This window comes from Chelmon rostratus, chromosome 17, assembly GCF_017976325.1.
Source record: "Chelmon rostratus isolate fCheRos1 chromosome 17, fCheRos1.pri, whole genome shotgun sequence".
NCBI classification, from domain to species: domain Eukaryota; kingdom Metazoa; phylum Chordata; class Actinopteri; order Chaetodontiformes; family Chaetodontidae; genus Chelmon; species Chelmon rostratus.
The window spans coordinates 17,078,357-17,098,874 of NC_055674.1; the positions used below are offsets into that span (position 1 = coordinate 17,078,357).

Genomic DNA, 20,518 nt, shown 5'->3' on the forward strand with positions numbered 1-20,518 from the left:
GCACCCCCACCCCCCTCCAACCACACAAGCCCTACTAGGCCTCAATCACCTTGCATTTGGACGTGATGAAGGTTTTTGACATTTCTGGCCCTGACGACGACGCTCACTCACTCGCCTCTTTGATTCAGAGCTTTTAGCAGCTGGTGTTTCCATGGTAACAAGGGGATCGGTTGAGATGTAGGGGGACTCAGATGTGGGTGGCGATGGCGGCCATTTCGCACACAGCGGCTCCTCCCTCCTTCCCTTAACCCTCCCCCCATCGCTCCCTGCCTCGCCTCTCCTCACTCGTTCATTTGTTCTGAGAGAGAGAGAGACAGATAGAGAGAGAGAGAGGCATAGAGATAGACAGAGAGAGAGAGAGAGAGACATAGAGATAGACAGAGAGAGAGAGACATAGAGATAGACAGAGACAGAGAGAGAGACATAGAGATAGACAGAGAGAGAGAGAGAGAGAGGCATAGAGATAGACACAGAGAGAAAGAGAGTTAGAGAGAGAGAGAGAGACATAGAGATAGACAGAGACAGAGAGAGAGACATAGAGATAGACAGAGAGAGAGAGAGAGAGAGGCATAGAGATAGACACAGAGAGAAAGAGAGTTAGAGAGAGAGAGAGAGGCATAGAGATAGACAGAGAGAGAGAGAGGACCAGCTCTGCCTGCAGCCTGGCACTTTACCCGCAAACCGCTGCACCCATTACTGGGATCTGGGTCATATTTTCAGTGACTCATCTTTTCAGCAGAATTGTTCAGATGAGGGAGGAGGAAAAAGGGAGGAAAAAGCAGTGGGAGAGAAGCAGTATGAAGGATTAATGAGGGGAGATGGTTAAAGCAGGCAGAGAGAGGGGGAAAGGATTAGGTGGGAGGGGGACATGAGGCAGCAGAGGGGAGGAGGAGATTAGATGCAGGGGTGGTGTGTGTTTGTTTTGCCATGTTGGGTGTTCCTCTGGGATCTGGAAGCCTGATGGGTAGGTGGAGGGGGGTGGGGGGCTCAGGGACCTGTTCTGGAGGCTCCATCATTACATTACCGCCCTGGATGGTGTTCATGTGTGTGAATCTTTAGAGGGGGTTGCCCTTTCTCTGCACTAGAATAAATGTTTCAACACAAAGGCTCTATTCAGGAGACAGGAAAAAGTGTGTGTGTGTCCATGTACGTGTGTGTAAGTGGGACAGCACATGGAGCCGCTGTGGTCAGAAACTGGCAGGAGGCCAAGGCTGAAGCGCTTCGATTATATGAGAAAAAGCAAGAGGAGGCCGTGAGTTCCAGAACTACGCAGGTCGGGTTATGACTACCACAGTGTTTCGGAAAATGATGCAAGAAATCAATGAAATCGTACAAGACCGAACAAGAATTTAGCCTGAGATCCTGAACCTCTTCCACCTCACAGGGCCTGTGCTTAAACTGCAGCTTTACTTGAAATCCAGTTCAAGATCTCACAGGTCTCCTGATGTCGCTAAACGTCATGTTCAAGGAAAATACATATCTCGTGTCATGTCATGTTCAAAGAAAATACGCACAATGATGCACAAAAAATCTGTAATTTTCCAGCTGACACTTTGTTTCCTGGAACAGTGATGCTCCGCAGGTTTGTCCAGCTTTGAGGTTCCCAGCATGTTAAAGTGGTGTGTAAAGATTTTGCTTCTTTTTCCTTCTTCAAAACAATACAAAAGCAAATAGCAAAAGTGTATGACGTGAATTAAACTGTGTTTGCCTGCTCTAACGTGAGCTACCAACGCTAGCATGCCTGGCTAACTATCTTAGCACCTGCATTAGCAATCCAGCATTATTCCACGGCCAAGAAGCATTTCATGCTACATCAGTTTTTCTTGTAGCATTAAAACATAAAATACAAAGAAATTTAACCTCTTATGTTAGAAAGGAATAAGTGATTGTACATATTTACTTCTCCTCTTTAGCTCTTCACTGCAGTTCAAGAACAATGCTATGTCTTTATTTCCACGTCCTGTGAAGGCATCACCAACAGTGACGATATCACGTCATATCAGGTCATTGTCTAGGACACGTTAGCTTTAGCCTCAGCCTTTTAATAAGAGATCACGACCCCATGAAGTGCACATCTAAGACCACTTTACTGTTCTCATTTTTTAAAACGACATAGTTGGAAACATTAAAAAGTCTGCTGGAGTTTCCATCTTAACACGCTAGCATTCGCTTCATTAGCTAGTTGACTGTAGCTGATAAAATCTGCTGGTGACAAAATTGGCAGTTTAGTGTGGTGTGACTGGTTTGAGGGGAAAGCAAGGACTCAAAGAAACAATGGAGGCACGTAGCGTTCCAAATCCCAGTTTTTATTGGTCGTTGGGTTTCAGGTGAACCAATGGCACGAGAGAGAGATTAATCCACAATATCAAAAAATTATACAAAATCATAATACAAAAAGAAGCTCCAGTTATACAAAGCAAAGATGTGGACTTTTTCTTTTCTTTTTTAAATCTTCTATTTTCCAACTGCCCAAAAACTCAAGAGTAAGGCACAGTCATTACCACATGTTTACCCTTCCACATCCGTTTGTCTAAGCCTTGGTCTCGGTTACCTTGGAGACGCTGTTTCTCCGAGGATAACCGCTCCTTTGATTCGCTTGAGATTCTCAACCCTTCATGCAAGAACTTCAGAGAGAAAACTGAGCGGAGTTGGTGGGGAGCTGGTTACAATCATTTCATGGGGCAATGGTGATTGGTTTTCCATACCGATTTCCACATCAGAGGAATGCTTGATGATGATTGCGATGATGGGTGGAAGAGCCCAATAAGTCAGGGCCAGGAGCCAGGATAATCTTTGCTGTATTGTAAAAATCAGTCGTCAGAAGTCATTGCTGCTTAATGTGTAATGTAGGCAGCAGAAGGGTAGAGAATCGAAGGATCTATGGGTGCTACATGACTGCATCACAGACATTTCAGTTAAATAGACGACAAACTCAAAGTCTGCTTCTTCTTCTTTTTTTTTTAACGTATCTTTTCGCCACCTTCACGGACGAGCCAGGAACAGAAAACTCCAACAAAAACAATTTGCAATTTGGTCGTTTTTCAGACAGAACCTAAAACCGAAGAAGAAGCAGGATTAGGCTATTAACTGGTGCAGCCCTTTCGGTTATGTGGCGAGGGCAGAGACGTGGCAGGAAATCACTATCTGTTGTTGTCCAGACAGTGTGTGAGATGCCCGACAGGACGGTAGCGCTTCTGAACATGCCATGAGTTAGTAGCACCAGGTTCCAGTTTGGTCAGTTGTGTGTGTGAGGTGATGGTTTTGTTAATCCAGTTTCGACTGGTTCGGTGTTGTAGGCTGAGGTCTAAGTTTGGTTGAGGGATCCAAAAAGCAGCTTTCAAAAGGCTCTATAAATCATTTCACTCCAGTTGCTATGGCTACCCATGATAATGTCTGTGCCTTGGACATAGAAAAAGAAATGAATCCAACCGTGTGTGTTTTTCTTCCAGTTACACAGGGGAGTGCAGTAAACATGTGCTCGCACCATTTTTAATTTTATTTATTTTTTCTTGATACTGTTCTCAGGACAATGGGTCTAGCTTGTGGGGGGGTGGGGGGGGCGGATGTTTTAACTTCCTACATCCTGTTTGGTCCAGGAAAATGCTCGCCGACCAATGAGAACACAGCTAGAGAACAACACAGGAAACTGGTTTACATTTGAATATTTTACATTTGAGATGAAGGGGGGGGGTGAACCCGTCAGTTACATCACCTTTATCATCAGATCCGCTCCAGTTATATCACATGGTCATCGCATGGCGGCAACAGGGCCTGCTCATGACAACAAACGTACGAGGCCTGGTCTGATCGGAACTCTGTTTCTACCTGACCCACCCACCCAAAAACAGACTGTCTCCAGCTAACAGGAAGCTGCTGAAGAAGACCTCATCCAGTAGTGGATCTGGTGTGGGAGATTAAGATCAGGTAGAAACAGATCTAGCAGACCGGGTCAGATACCATAAATACTGCCACCATGTACTGCTCACACAGACAATAGAGACAAGTAGAAAGACGAGGGGGTTAACTCAGAGAGGGGGGGGCTCTTCAAACGTGGCTCTGCTCTGCTCTGGGAGAGGGACGGCCCAATCGTAAGGCGAGGTGGGAGTGAGTGACAGGTCGAGCAGCGAACCAGATCGGAGCAGAAAGAAAGTGCACAGCCCCACGGTAACTATGGCAACAGGTAAAGGTCGGCGCTGCAGAGCAGAGCTGGGAAAGGGAGGAAGGAAGGATAAAGGGAAGGAAAGGGAGGCAGGAGAGAAAGGAGTGTCTCCTTCCTTCTTCTTCTATCCTTCCTGTTCTCTCTGTGCAGTTTATCAACATATAAAGTCATAAGTACAGGATATAATATAAGGAATGGAAGGGGAGTGGGGGACAGGTAGGTGTAAGAGTGGGTAGTGCTGCGTCGCCATGCTTCATTCATTCATCAGCATTGCAGCTGTGGGCGACCGCTTCCACGCTTCTCTCAGTACTCCCAGAGAGTGGCGGTCTCCAGGTCGTCGGCGTTGGCCTTCAGCACGCCGGCGTGGTCGCCGCGGAGGTACTTGCTGTCGGCGACGTGGCGGATGGCCAGCTTGTTGTAGTCGCAAAACTCAAAGAGGAAGTCGACGGGCGTGTCGCTGCTGCTCACCACCGACTGCTCATTGCCCACCATCCAGTATTTACCCGTCGAGTCTGCAGGAGGAGAGGAGGCGAGAGGGAAGAGGTGGGTTTGAGAAAGAGGGAAGGTGGTGACAGCGAGGGAGTGAAAGGAGTGTGTGGATGGAGGTATCACGTGGCACAAAGGTGGGGGAAGGGTGTGAATAAATGGAGGGGGGAACAAAAGCTTCGGCTTAAAATTGCTTTGTTTGAATGACATAATGAGAAGGCGGGGAAATTATCCGAATCAAATCCCTCTTTTTGGCGTAAACGCCTCATGACTGAGTAAACCCATAATGAGAATCCCTGAAAGAGTGAATGATTTAATCCCCTGTATGCCTGCAGGAGGTCCCTCCATATGCTCAGACAAGCAACACTTCTCTGCCGACTGCGTAATGCTGCTGCACATGTGCAAGCTTACACTCTGCAACAGCCAACGAGTCCTTCAGCAAGACACTGACAGTCTATCTGCTGTCAGACCAACACCTCAACTGACCTTGCAGGCTGTAGGCGCCATCTCTGAACTCCATGGTGAAGTAGTCGTAGGAGGAGCGGTTGGAGTCCAGTGTCCCCGTCACCTTCCTGCAGCCGATGAAGCCGTGCTCCCCACGCAGCACGATGATCGGGCGGTTAATCAGCTTCATGATGAACTCCTCGGACTCGCCTGGAGACAGACAAAGGATGCGCCGTGTTTACTGGAGAGCGGAAATGAGCAAATGACAACCAGTTTGTTTCAATGTATGCTTCAGTAAATGCTTTCAATACATTCAATGACACAACACGTTGGTTCTCATATCCAAAATGCCAAAATCTGTACTTTCAAAGCACTCACACTGCCCAAGAGCGACTTGTGCGTTATGCTGCAGCTCGCTGCTTGAGCTTAAAGTGCTGAGTTTTCATACACCTCATGAAAAATGTATGCAAGCAGCTTGGCTTCAAATATGCCCTAAAAACAGCACTGTGGCGGCTGACAGCTCCCTCATCAGAAACTGCAGCACAAAGTGAAAGCCTCAGCTTTGATCCTCTGATGTCAACACACAGAGCCCACATTATGATCAGTGCATCGTCTGATCTGCTCTGCTGACACGGTGCAGCGAAGCAGAGCGTGCTGTAATAATATGAAGAGCTGGTCAGCGAAAGAGTTTGATGAGAAGATAAATACCACTCTCATGTATGTTCATTAACCAGCCGCAGGTTAGCTTAGCTTAGCACAAAGGCTAGAAATGGGGGGAAACAGCTAGTCTGAATCTGCACAGAAGTGTAAAACCAGTCAGAGAAATCTTTCCAGAAATGTTCAACTACGTCCAGAAGCCCACTGTTTGCGTGCATGGCTTCACCTTCATTTAATTTGTGGGCATAGTAAGGAGCACATATTTTACATGTGCATGGCTGTGGAAGGTGCATTAAGGTCTTTGTGTTTGACCAGCATCATTAGGAAGCTTTCTGATGTGATATTTTGGTGCAGTGGTGGAAGAAGTGCTTTACTTACAAAAAAGTACCTTTACTATAGACATAATACATAACAGTAAAATGTGATATATTGCATCCCTGTGTCAGCAGCCTTCGACTGTTGCAGCTCTTGCAGGTTTACACACAGCCAACCAGCACGGTCACATGACAAATCTGAGGGGTCGTGAGATGATTCATTTTTCTGGCTCTCTCTCTGATCCTTGCTTTCCTAGACAACGATGTGGTAAGAGGCTGCAGGATGGAAGCGCTGGCTTCACAATGAACAAGCTTTCATGAGCTTATTGTTTTCATTTCAACTAGTAAATCGAAGTATAAAGTAGCATAAAATTGAAATACTCGAGTGACGTGTTTGGGTAAATGTCACTTTCCGGCACTGTTGTGGTGTCATGGTGCAGCCCCCTCTGTGGCTCTGCACACTCAGGAGTTTTCTCATCATGTTTCCCATCAGCAGGATTAAGTTCAAAAAGAAACGCAGCGAGAACAAGGCAAAAAGAACAAATGAAAAGCCTGCAACGGAGCCGACTCCTCGAGGAGTAAACAGCCACGTTCTGCTGTTGCGAAACAGAGCCGCTTTGAAGCCCAGACAACTGGAACATCCAGCCATGATTTCATTCCCGTACTCTCAAATTCCCCCATCGCCGCTGAGGAGTAAATCAGTTAGCGAACTTGTCATTGTCTGAACGGCTGAATCAACAAATCTCACCGACCGGCAGAGTCGATGGTGGCTGCTAGCTGGCCGTTTTTCTTGGCGGCGACATATTTCCCATTAGCAGCCCGAAGAGTCAGCCTCTTCCCACGCCACTCAATGTCAAAGTAGCAATTAGCTGACCTGCAGAGAGAGAGAGAAAGTGAAGACGTGAGAGGTGAGAGGGATCATCTACATGGCGGTTAGATATCCAGCAGCACCTGCGCGAGTGTCAAGTGAAAACACACAGTCACATTCAGCTCTGCTGTTGGTCAGAAAACTACACCCAGCTGCTTCACCCGGAACACAAGCTATTGTTGGGTAATTGGATAGGTAGGCTCAGGGTGGAGGGATAAGCCTCACTTGTAGTCTTTGGTTAAGGTGAACCGAGTAGCTTGTTAATCCTTTCTCTTGACAAGGAGGAGAGTTTTATTTCCTCATCACTCATTTTGCCTCGCTAGCTTTTATTAGAGAAGCTCTGAAACATCGTCCTCAAACCACAAGAGGACTTGGGGAAAGAAAACATTTCTGTGGTTTAATCAGCGAGGACTGAAGCGAGTCGAATCTCAAGAATGTGAAAGAGGAATTTGGTGTACTTCCTGCGGAGGGCTCAGGAGTGTGCCGATGTCTCTTCTCCTGAGTTAACTCAGGACACTTCTCTGACCAATCTGACGGTGGATCAGCTTTTTATGGTGCTCTGTATCACACCTGCACCTATACTATACCTGCAGCCTCTATCTGTGCATTAAAAAAAACTGAGATTTTCAAAATAAAGGTCACACAAGTACTATTTGATACTCAAGGGAGACGAAGCTTCTACTCCTGCATCTGTTTGGGGCCTCACAGTGAAATCGTCCAGGAGCAGAGGGTCAAAGGTCAAAGTTCAGGGGTTAACAGCCAGCACTCAGGCTGGACAGCACCACTGCACATTAAAGAAAATCACTCTCTACAGGTTGAGGTCGCACACAAATGCACTTCATCTCCCACAACATGCCACAGCCATGACAAGAGATCAGTCATTTTTCACCTCCCACACACGTCATCCACCCCCCACTGCACGCACGCGCACACACACACACACACACACACACACACACACACACACACACACACACACACACACACACACACACACACACACACACACACACACACACACAAACTCCTAAGTAAGCTCAAATTACCAGACGGGGCTACAGACTAGGAGCTGGGACGGACCAGTATCAGGTTCCCGTGATCTCTCTCACACATACACACAATCACTGCCTCGGCTGGCTGGTGAGCGGACACATTGGAGCAGGTGTGTGAAGCTTCAGATGTGTGTCTGAGCACAGAAGAAGAGACGCAGTGATGGGTGTGATGCTTACTTGGTGGAGGCGGTGCACTGCAGGCCGCCGTTAGCAGTCAGGGTCCAGTATTTCCCTGCGGCGGTCCGGAACGCACACTTCCTGTTTTCACGACAAATCTCCACCTGGAACACCTCCTGGTCGCCCTCCTCGTCCTGATTGGCTGACAGGTCCATCCCTGGGCGGGGTCAGATGAGAAGAAGCGGTTAGTTAAAATGCAGGCTAGTGGGTCAGTGGAGGCTGAAAATAGCCACAAAGGATGACGGTTAACAGCTAACAGTCCAGATGTGTGTACACACACTGAGGTATAAACGGCTTCTAACACACACACACCCACACACATCCTGTGGTCAGGCTCAGACGTACTAAATGAGCAACATCAGAAAGCGTGGATTAGTAAAGGATTTCACACAGCTGCACACACACACACACACACATCTGTCATAGTTCACTAGAGTTCAAAGGATTAGTCGTCATGGTGTAGGGTCACAGACAGACAGACAGACAGACAGACACACACACACACACACAGACATCTACCATAAATGCAGAACTACAGCAATTAATTGATCAATTAGAAATTAATCTGCAACAGTTTTTGTGATTATCACTGAATTCAGTGAGGCCACTTAAGAAACAAGACTGCGAGGCTCTTGAGCTAAATGCTAACGTCAGCACGCTCACAGTGACAATGCTAACATGCTGAGGTTTAGCAGGAATGAAGTTCAGATGTAACATCTTACTTTATTAATCAGCACTGAACACAAAGTACAGTTGAGGCCGATGGGAATATGATTAGTTTTTGCAGATATTTGGTCATAAGACCAAAGACAAGTATTGGACAGACTGAAACCTTGACTTGATAACTCTAGAGGAAAAGGATCACAAAACTTATTAGGCTCCATCGTCCTGGCACCACTGAATATTTGTACCAACTCTCATGGTAATCCATCCAACAGTTGTTGAAACACTTCACCTTGAAACATAGGAAATTGCGACTGGTAATTCTTATTAATACATACACTATATAGACTAAACATTTAGTTGATGGATTGAAAAAAACAAAACAAAACAGATGCATCAGTAATGAAAATATTCTATTTAAGAGTTGTGGCTCTTGCTATAGATACTAAATGTATAGTCCAAAAGGCAACTGTGCATATCTGTGTGTCCATACACCTGCATGTATGTGCACAGAACAGCAGACCTCATTAAAATGACATCAACTCCACTTAAAAGCAAAGTAAACAAGCATGAGTGAACTATGAATACATACACAAGCCTCCAGTGTACCAGTCCCCTCACACACACTTCATGCAGCACAATGCATGCTATTGTATATGATGAGGTCATGGGCCTATATCTGGAGGGCTGGATAGAGAGAGAGAGAGAGAGAGAGAGAGAGAGAGAGTGTGTGTAAATGTGTGCAGAGTGAGACAGAACGAGGCCGACAGAGAAAGAAAGATGTGTTTGAGAAAACAAACCAGCACACTCATGTGTTCCCCATACGTCTTCCCTGTTCATGTGAGACACCCTCCCCCACTCCATCTCATTTTTCCATGCTTCTTGTTCTTGCACAGCCGAGGAGAACTGGCAGCAGACGACACGTTGAAACACACTGAAAGTGAAAATGTGCCCTAAAATGCTGCTGATAGCAAACAATATCATCATCGTGTGATTCAAAACTGGAAGCATGTTCTCTGGTCAGGACATTTTCAACTGAGGGACTGTAAGAAAATTATTTTCGGGGGAGCTTACAAAGGCCATTTTTTGCCAAAAGGCAGGATCGCCTGTTTTAAAGCAGGGGAGAGCCTTTTATTTTTGTTTTCAGAAAGCTGATGCAGCAGAACCAGAGATGATGTCTTTCTTTCTCCACAAATTTGTTTTGTCATATCCTGGTGCCTAAATTACCCACAATGCAACTTGATCACAGTTTGGTTGGAGATTAAGGTGTTATGCTGATAGCAGTGAATGTGGCTTTTCTGTAATTTCAAATTTCAATGATGAAATGAGTTGAACTGAATACTGCTGGATTCTTCTTGTGTTTTTCAAAGTCAAGGGCAGGAGCCAAAGAATTCATAAAGTTCAGCCACGCTCCGTAATCCAATAATTATCATACAGTCCCTAACTGTGTCACAATGTCCTCAGTCAGTGCTCATTTTCCCTTTCACACAACACATGGTGTCCCAATACAAGCTGCACACTGTTCATCTCCACCTGAAGCCAAAGATTTGCTTCATATTAACAGTAACACTGAGATCCTTGTCGGAGAACAGTATTACGTAAGGTCTTAGTCACAGAAGAGTTACTGCTCACATTGTGAAAACGCGTATCACTCCTCTCCTGTCGAGTGCTCGCTAAAGTCAGCTCGGCAACTCTGGCCTCTGCGGACAGATTGAGTTTCTGCAGAACTATGTAAGGATGCACACGAACGCAACACACACATACACACACTGAAGATTGAGAAGGAAAATATAACTGATCATAATGGGAACCACATGGTGGTGGTGGTGTGTGTGTGTGTGTCGGGGGGGGGGGGGGGGTTAGCTGTGACAGACAAGGAGGGTTCGAAGGAACACATTAGAGGAGGAGTAGAGGAGCAAAAACGAGGAGAAAAGAGAGTCAGACTGCGCTCGCCTCCAGGATCATCCGTCACATTACTGAACTCTGCTCTAATCCTCGCTGCTTCCTGCTCCGCCGACACACACACGCCTCGCACAGTAGCACAGGAGAGCCCATTTATTAGTGTGGCAGGAGGGAGAGAGCGCAAACCATCTGCTGGATGCTTCCACACACCACAAACTTACACTTACAGTGAACGACTGCCTCACCATCATGCATTACCTTACTCCACAATGCTACAATGCTAATGCTCATTAGTAAATAAATAAAATATGAAGAACCTATTCTTTAAATGTGACCAATCAATCAAAAAACTATATATGTAGTTAGTTAGTGAGCTTTAGAGGGGCTGTAGACAGCCTATGTTACCTGGACAGAGCCAGGCTAGCTGTTTCCCTCTGTTTCCAGTCTTTATGCTAAGCTAAGCTCACCAACTGCTGGCTGTTGCTTCATATTTTCCTCTCAGACCTCATGGTAGTGATTTAAATGTTGTGTTTTTATGCTTGTTTTGATTAACAATGTGATGACAGAGTTACTAACTCACTCTAAAAATCCTAATTTGTACTTTATCCAGTGTGGAGATCCATTTGTCTGATGGTCTACAACACTTTTAGGTCTCAAGAATAAAGCTAAATTAAACATGAAAGCGTTCAGATACTGAATATGAGCAGAAAGCATCAGCTGCGGTGGGGTGCATGGCAAACATATCCAGAAAACAGCACCAACATTTACCATCTTCTTTTTGTTGTATGTTCCAACTGTGTGGAAGTCAGCTGGTTGAACAGCTTCACCTCATGACAGTAAAATCAAAAGTCTCAACACACGTTTGCACATAGAAATAAAACTGAAAACTATGCAAAGCTCCAGACTTCCAGGTCATCATCCTGGAAAAAAAAACATGAATTTCACTATATGAAAATGAAGCAGGTAACAAAGGCACACTTTGCATACTGCACAACACTGTTTGCTTCTTCCACTGAGATGGTTTGAATAAGTTATTCCTCTAACAGATCCTGTGTATTCCTCTATAGATGATTCATTTGGACTCTATCAAAAATACTATTCACAAACCTGAAGGGTTTGAAGGAATGAGGATGACATTTGACTGCTGTGTTGGACAAACAGCGGCAAGGAGGAAATGTTCATCTCTTCAATGCAGTCAGAGGCTCAGTGTTACACACACACACGCGCACACACACACCTTGAAACTGGTCACAAGTTATCACAAGGAAAGAAAAACACTGGTTGGTACGCACACAACATGAAAATAGACTGACGGAGACAAAACACTGAGCCTGAGGCCTCAGCAGTGACCCAGAGAGAGGCCTGGGCTGCCTGTCAGGCTTCGTGTGTGTGTGTGCGCCCAGATGTGTCTATACTGATCACTTTGTGAAGCTCACTGGGTTAATGGAGGACATAGGAAATGGGTCTACACTTATACACAAGCATGAGTGAGCCATGAACACTCAGCGTCCCCCTTCAGCAAACCACACCCGAGGAGGTGACCACACACACAGAATCCACCCAAACCACACCAAACGCAGAACACACACACGCATACACACACAAAAACTCTTGAAGACAACCCCTGTATCTTTCTGTCCACCCCACCCACCGCATTCAGCCTGATGGCGGCAGGCACAGATTGTTGGCCTAAGTGAACCAGCACCAGAGGCCTGCTGTGAACGCACGCGATTGTATCAAGTGCAATTGTGTGTGTGTTTGTGCGTGTCTCCTATTGTTCGGCAAGGCTGACCGAGGAGGCGACCAGCTGGGGCACAAACAGGGAGCCAGATCATCAGCCTTTGTTCTAAGCCAAACACACACACACATATAGGAAGACCGGCCAGCCTACACACTGAATACTGACTGTAACACCGCTGCTCATACAGTATGGACACACTGAACACACACATTTCCTCACACATTTCCTCACACAAATGCAGGAAAAAGAGGTCAAACATGAGGGTATTGTGCCTGGGGATGTCCCAAAGCTTTTGGTGAATTGATTTCAACCCCACTCTGTGTTCAGTGTGTTGCAAAAATCAACCAAAGTACAGTTGGCCTGTAAGTTAGAGGGCATTAGTCAGGAGACACACCCAGAGAGGAGCAGAATGACACGCTGGAGACGAGCTGAGGCCTAACCTATAATAAAGAAGACGACATTAAGGAGGAGAGCTTCCTATGACAGACACACACACACACACACACACACACACACACACACACACAGTCGGAAAACACACAAACAAACTGAGGGTCTATAAACACATTAAAGGTCGCAAACAAACACTACCAAGGATGCATGAATTGACTCCATCCCTTCTTCTTTTCCTATCGTGTGTGTGTGTGTGTGTGTGTGTGTGTGTGTGTGTGTGTGTGTGTGTGTGTGTGTGTGCAAATCATCACCCTTTACCCTGCAGGGATTAACACACACCAGCCAAGGTCGGAGCTGTGAGTCTCATGTCTCATTTCCTGCCAGCGAGGCGGGGGGTGAAGGATACAGAACGGGTGTCAGAGCCTGAATCACGGCCAGACACAACATGGAGCCACAGTTTCTGTCTCCTCCTTGAGCCGCACATGGCACAATACGTGATTTAAAGTCTGATTGTAACTCTGATTGGATGTGATAACTGCTTTTTAGCACTTCTTAAGCGTTTGCGCTGGGTCATCATTAGATTATATTGAGCAGGTGTTTATAGAGCAGTCTAACCTGCACGTATTACACATTTCTACATGAATGTGAATGTGATCGTACTTTGAGATGAACAAGATGGGCTGTTTTAACAATTCCAACCTACAAAAGTCTGTTGTTTAAGAATAGTCTGACATTTCGAGAAATAACAAAAATAAGCTTATTCGCTTTTTTGAGACTTATGTGACTACGGTCAACAGCTGGCTAGCTTAGCTTAGCACAAAGACTGGAAACAGGGGGAAACAGCTAGCTTGGCTCTGTCCAAACAAAACCCACCATCCACCACCTCTGAAGCTCATTAATTTACATGTTATATCTTGTTTGTTTTAATCACAATAACAAACCAAACTGTATAAAGAACTATTTGTGTTTTTTGGGCGGTTGTGTGTTGGACTATTTTTTGTCCAGGTGCACTGACATCATGAACGACATGAACTCAGAAAGACACGATTCCTCACCAAGAAAAAATCCCTCACAGAACCCCAAAAACTACAGTCATTTTTGCACAATGGTTTTTAGTACAGAGGACAGAGCCAGGCTAGCTGTTTAGCCCTGTTTCCTGCCTTTATGCTAAGCTAAGCTAACTGGCTCTCGCTTCATGTTGAAAGGACAAACATGAGTGGTATGAATCCTCTCATCTAACTCTGGGAAAGAAAGCGACTAAGCCCATTTCTTTAAACGTGTGACCCTGATCCTTTGCAGAGTCGCTTGGCATTTTAAATCATTCCATGTGGCTTTAGTCATGTTATACTGGGCTGGTGGGGATCTCATACAGTCATACCAAGTCTCATAAACCCAATTTCTAATTAAGAGAGATGAGTTTAGTCACAGGAAGCGGCCAGAAAACATTCAAGGTGCACTGCCTGACTGCCAGATCATCAGATGTTAAATATTTGGCACAAAAAGCAGCCCAGTGTCCGGCTCACCTCACCATCAGTTACAAGGACCAGTCAGCACTCAGCGGTCACACCAGTAGCCAACAGGATATGACGGGCTCAGTATTCCTTGACACAGTTCAGCACAGTTTAGGGGCAGAACAGGCCACTTAAAGGCCATTGAGCTCCGGGCTAACGTACTGATAATTGTGTCTGAGTCCATATGAGGGTCGTTAAACCGTCTCAGGGAATTTGCGATCATCTCTGTTTCCAGGGAAGAGGAGAGTGGATGTCCGGAAACGGGCAGGGGTCAGGTTAATGGCAATTAGGAATGGTGCGAGCACAAATTGGAGGACAGCTGACACAAGAGACGCGTACATGACAAGATAGCTGCTAAATATCAGAGATTTATCCAAGGGTTTTGGTCAAAATTCAGAAAAAGAATCACTTCATAGCATCATGTAACTGGAGAGTAATGTGAACATGATGGCTGATTAAAAGCCTCCTTTCCTGTTATTATTGAATCAGGAAGTAAAGAAGCATTGATGATAGATGTGGGAAGACGAACAAAGAAACAAATGACTCTCAGTTGCTGGCAGTATCAGTTAATGTCCAAAAACTCATGACAAACCGCAGTGACCTTAGAATATTATATTATTTTTAATATTTAATCCAATTTAGGTCACTTGAACTTTCATGAGGTAAGTTAATATTGTCATTTAAAACAAGCATTTCATTTTTGCAGTTTTGGCTCATTCCCATCTGTTAGGATGATATTTTTAACATTTTATTTACCAGCTCCATTGTACCATGAGAACAAACACCACAGGCGACTTCTGATTAAGTGGTTTACAGAGTGTGGTTAGAGGCTGGGGACCTGTGTAAAACCTGTCTGAGTGCTCGTTTCCCCCCAATGACCTCCAATGTAAAGATCGAACATGTAAAAACCATTATACTTTCACTCTGAGGCAGAGTTGTATATAAACATAAAAGTGAACAAATGTGTTTAAATGGCAGAAACTCCTCCCAGCGTGTCTCAACATTTCTGACTCGATCAATCGCCAATCCTGACTCCGGACATCTAAACTGGATTTGATCTCGACCACCATCTATTAAAATTAATTGCGAGTCACGAAGTCAACCCTTTTGATTGGACAAAGCAGCTTTTGGACTGTCCCACTTTGAGCCCACTCATGTCAAATACCTCCGGCTGCTAATGAAAGCCAGCCGACTTCAGCTGCCATCTTGGCTCAGGTCTGCCAGGCAAATAGCAGCTGTCGCTCTGAAAAACATGTGGAGCCGCTTTAATTCCACTCAGAATTTAATCCACATTACAGAGATCCAGTTGTTGGAGGGTTGAACGAGGTCGTCCTATAAAGATTCAGTTTTGAGCTGCGGGTTGGCAGACACGGCAGGGAGGACATGAGAACATCCAGCCTGCACGGGGCTTCAAACTGACCTCTGATCAATGATGCACTGACAGCTTCTTCTTCCTCAGTATCAGTTCTGAAATCTCAGGTCATCATATCCAATGACATGGAGAACCGGTGTGACACCAGTGCTGTCTTTTACCCCAAATCTGCAGAAGTCACTGTGGAACTGACTGAAACGTGCCAAACAAAGAGAAGAAGAAAGCTGCAGGCTGGCAAACTGGACGCAAACACAACTCTTGTTTGTTTACAAGAAAACTCAGCAGAGCACCTTTAATGTGGAGCGATGACATCACGGCCGACACCTGATCTGCTTCATGAGGTCCGTTTCAGCACTAACATGTGCGCAGAATATTGGGATTGGAGCATTTCTACCTCTGCGGAGGCAACACAGCATTGTCCTGTAAGCATCAATAATGTGCTCACTCATTATTTACTCTGACTGATGGACATTAGAGTTGGCAGAGCTAAAATGAGTCCAGCCCAAATGTCCTGCGGACCCACCAGCTGTAAAATGAAGATTTAAAAGCTGTAATCACTGATTGAATGCTGTTATCACTACATAAAAAGTGACTAGATGCCAGTTAGTACAGCAGGTTTCCCATTCAGGATGCTGTTATAATGTGACTTTATTATACAGAAGTCCTGAATAAATGTAATTGCTTTGAATTTTGCTAAGTATTAGCATGTGAGTGGGAGCAGTGTGTTCGCAGTTCATTGAGTTGCAACCTCAATAATGAAAAGACAAAATCTGATTAAGCAAAATGTCTCCCTGAGAGCAATGACGCGTTTTCCATTTAGGGATTATTAAAGTGCAATTCATGCTCTCGCTACAGAGGACGTCGTCTAATTCAAACAGATCAGCTCAGCATTTAAAACGCTCCCGTCCTGACCCGCTTTTACGCAACCTCCACCTTCAAAACTGGCCTCCAGTTTGCCTCCGAGGCCGAGCTCCACTGACAGCAAAAAAGTGACAGAAAGAAACGTAGATAAATATCCCAACGACAAGTAAACAAAGCAGGGAGACAGAACAAACAGTTTCAGGGGTGGAAAACAAAAGGATAGACAGGTCGTACTTTGTGAAAAGAGGAAGAAAAACCACCAAACCGCACTGTATTTTCACTGGTGTGCTCCTCCGACCAGACGCTAAATATAGACTGAAAGAGCATCAATTACTATATTCCTATCATTCATTACACCAGACAGTCACTGCCACAGTCTGTGCTGCCTCAGGCGTCCCACCAAAATCACACTGATGATGGTTTTAGAGCATGATTCACACACTCACTGGGACCCTAAATTCAAGGCTTTTCCATCCATTTCAATATGTTTCTTTCTATTTAGACACCCATCAACATCATGAGGGATGCCACTGATAATGACCTCAGACATACAGCAGCCAGGCCTGGAGGCTGGAGGAGTGGGGGAGGGGGGTGAGGAGGCGGAGGAGGGGAAGTTGAAGGGAGGATGGGAGAGATGAAGGTATGAGGACATGATGAGAGATTCAAAAAGAGAAAAGGAACAATGGGCGAAGGGGTGAAAGAGATGGAAAAGTAAGGAGGGGTGAGGGAGGGGAGGGAAGGAAAGAAGGAAGGAAGGAAGAAGGTGGAGGGAGAAGGTTGTGTCTCTGTTCACTCTCACAGCTGAAAACACACACACACATGCACAACACAAGCTCTCTTACACACAAACACTGATCTAATGTGAAGAAAAAAAACAATAGAGGTAAGAAGTGAGCCCACCTGGGGCAGGTTAGACACATATCAATGATTATTGATACATGGACCACCAATCTGTCTGAAGGCTTCAGCTTTTCTACCCAGGTCGTTCAGGACACAGCTGCGGGGGACACACTTTGTTTTTTTTGTTTGCCTGTGTGCCTTCAATGCTGATGATATTTTGTTTGATAGCCCATTAGTGTTAATGGTGATGACTAAAGTTCAGCATTTTAAATTATCTTGTGACTCATAAGAACAACAGTGGAAATAAAGATTGTATTATAATCCTCAACACATCATGAATAAATCAGGCACCAAGTATCTGTTCTTATAAAACATCTGGATTTGAGGATTTTTGAGTAATTCTAGTTGAGTTGTGCTTTTTTGGGTCATTATTGCTGTATATTTTCTCTCCTCTAAACTGCTTTGTGCCAGTTCAGCCTCCTGCCAGTCTGAGGCTGTTTTACATTTGAATGTTGGCACACGTGCACATGATGCTGCATGTGTGTTAAGAGGACTGACGACTCTGTGCACTTCTTTGTTGCACTCTTTTCACGTTGGTTGTCTGGAAAATCCCCTGAAAACACTTGCAGCTAACATGGACAATGCTCTGTGTGCTCTTACCGTCTATCCTGCTTACATTAGAGTGGGCTTTGGAAAGACAGGATATCACATTTAATGTGATGGAGTGCATCACATACTGTGTGCTGTGGCCATGGACTTTAATATATTACAGGCCGTTAGTGTTTTAATCATTATTTGAGCATATGTACACACACAAAGGCCTGTGCATATATGTAGGCCATTTACATATCCTACTGCTTTAGGGTGTGTGTGTGTGTGTGTGCGCTGCAGGGGGGATGCAGTCTGACATTCCATCACTTTAACCCTTCCTCTGCCGGAGGATGAGATATTAGCGGACTCACACACACAAGCTGACCACCACACCCACCTTGCCGGGTGGAGACGTTCCTCTCGTTGGCCGCGGTGAGCACGACCTGCGGGTGGCTCTGCTCCAGCACGAACAGCTCGTCCTTGCCCACGCGCGCGCTCTTGCCGGACTTCATGGTGCCGGAGGGCCCAGAGGGCGCGAGGTACCTGCCGCTACAGTCCCTGAACGCCACCTTGCCGGAGCGGAACTCCAGCGTGTAGCCCGTGCTCTTGTCCGTGGTGGCGACCAGCGCGCCGTCGTTCCTCAGGAAGCGGTTGTCGGAGGTCTGCAGGTGGTAGCGCTGCTCGCGGAACACCAGCGTGATCATGGAGTCCACCCCCCACGGGACGTCCCGGTCGATGGCAATCTCGTCCACCTTGGCGCTCAGGTGCGCGTACCGCTTGCGCGTCATGCTGAAGATGTTCACCTGCGGGTGCATGGCGATGTGCACGCTCCATTTCTCCGCCACGGAGGCGGTCTGGGCGAAGCAGATGATCCGGTCCTCGGTGCCGCCCAGGTAGCGGCCGTGCGCTTCGGACTGCAGGGACCAGCGGCCGTCGTCATGGGCGGTGATGATGAACCGGCACTCCGGGCCCGGGGTCTCGCTGTCTCCGGTAACGTTCCCGTCCTTATCGGCGGCGATGTACCGGCCCAGATGTGACTTGAGGGAGAACACATTCCCGCTGGACTCGTCGCCGCTCTGCTCCAGAGTCCAGATCTGCTTCTTCTTCATGCTCGTGGCGGAGGCGTTGATTTTGAAGCCGAAGGTCTCTGCCGTTAGGTATTTGTTCCCGCAGTTGATCAGACCGAACTGGATCTGCAGCATGTCGCTGGTTCCGTTAGACGCGCCGTTGGTTGTCATTGTCGGTTCTGTGGGCTCGAGCCTCGGACCGGACCGGTTCTGTCTGAGAGGGATGGGGGGGGCGATTCTGCAAGTGAGCCCGCGGCTGAAAGGGTGGGATGCTGTGCTGCCTCGCGTGCTTCTCTTTGTTTGGGGAGTGTGTGTGTGTGAGTGTGGCTGAGTGGGAGTCTGTGAGCGCGCGCCACCGGTCCTCAGTGCTCTGCCTGTCTCAGCAGCGCGAGCCCGCCGCCACAGCTGCAGCCTATATAACCATCAGTGACGTTACGCTACAGACCACGCCCCCTCATATGGACAGAAATCTGGGAACAAAATTGAAGTTTTATTTCTCTCCTCCACTGATGTTCTAACGCTTTTAATACAAACTCAACGAGGACTCCCCCTCGTCATCTTCTTTTTTTCCTTTCTTCGTCTTCTGTTCACTTCCTATTCTTCTTCTTCCTCCCTTAGCCTGTGTTCTCTCCTCTTCTTCTCTTGTCTCCTCACTTCTTTTTCTTCTTCTTCTTCTCTTGCTGTTCTCTCTTCTTCTTCTCTTGTCTCCTCTTCACTTCTTCTTCTTCTCTTGTCTCCTCTTCACTTCTTCTTGTGTCTCCTCTTGGCTTCTTCTTCTTCTTCTTCTCTTGTCTCCTGCTCTCTCTTCTTCTCTTGTCTCCTCCTGGCTTCTTCTTTGTCTTCTTCTTCTCTTGTCTCCTGCTCTCTCTTCTTCTTCTCTTGTCTCCTCTCCTCTTCGCTTCTTCTTCTTCTTCTTTTCTTGTCTCCTCTTCGCTTCTTCTTCTTCTTCTTCTTCTCTTGTCTCCTGCTCTCTCTTCTTTCCTCTTCTTCTCTCCTTTTGTCTTCTCTTCTTGTTTTTCTATTTTCTTATCTTCTCCTCTCCTCTTCTGTTCTCTTTTCTCCTCTTCTCCCCCTAATAGTCAGTGTTATTTAAAAGTCTTACCAAATTAGAAATAGTGTGTATGCATAGATATGGAGAGAGGCTGCATCTTAGCACACTTCAGAATGTCTCAAGGAGACAGGAGAGGAGGCTCGGTTAACCTCGATAACCATCCTCTTTACCCACAGTCACATCTGGGGAATCTGTTTTTCAAGAACTGATAGCATCATATCACTCTTTCTCGTCTCTCACTCGCTCTCTCTCGGACTCACTGATCAGATAGACTCAGTATTCAGATCATGAGGACGGGTTGTGCGTTCGTGAGCACACAAAGCTCTATTCATGGCTCGAGCACGCACATCAGAGGGCAGGAAAGGCCTG

The 20,518-nt window shown here is 46.2% G+C and overlaps 1 protein-coding gene across 1 annotated transcript; it reads right to left on the minus strand.

Annotated features, from left to right (window-relative positions):
- Nucleotides 1-2,285: 2,285 nt before the first annotated feature.
- fscn1a (fascin actin-bundling protein 1a) lies at nt 2,286-19,739 on the minus strand. The gene is made up of 5 exons (XM_041957945.1): nt 18,429-19,739; nt 8,158-8,314; nt 6,813-6,934; nt 5,132-5,299; nt 2,286-4,671 (listed from the first exon to the last, which is right to left on the minus strand). Exons 1-5 carry the CDS (start codon nt 19,267-19,269, stop codon nt 4,463-4,465), a joined length of 1,497 nt encoding a protein of 498 aa, XP_041813879.1. The 5' UTR covers nt 19,270-19,739; the 3' UTR covers nt 2,286-4,462.
- Between the last annotated feature and the right edge of the window lie 779 nt (nt 19,740-20,518).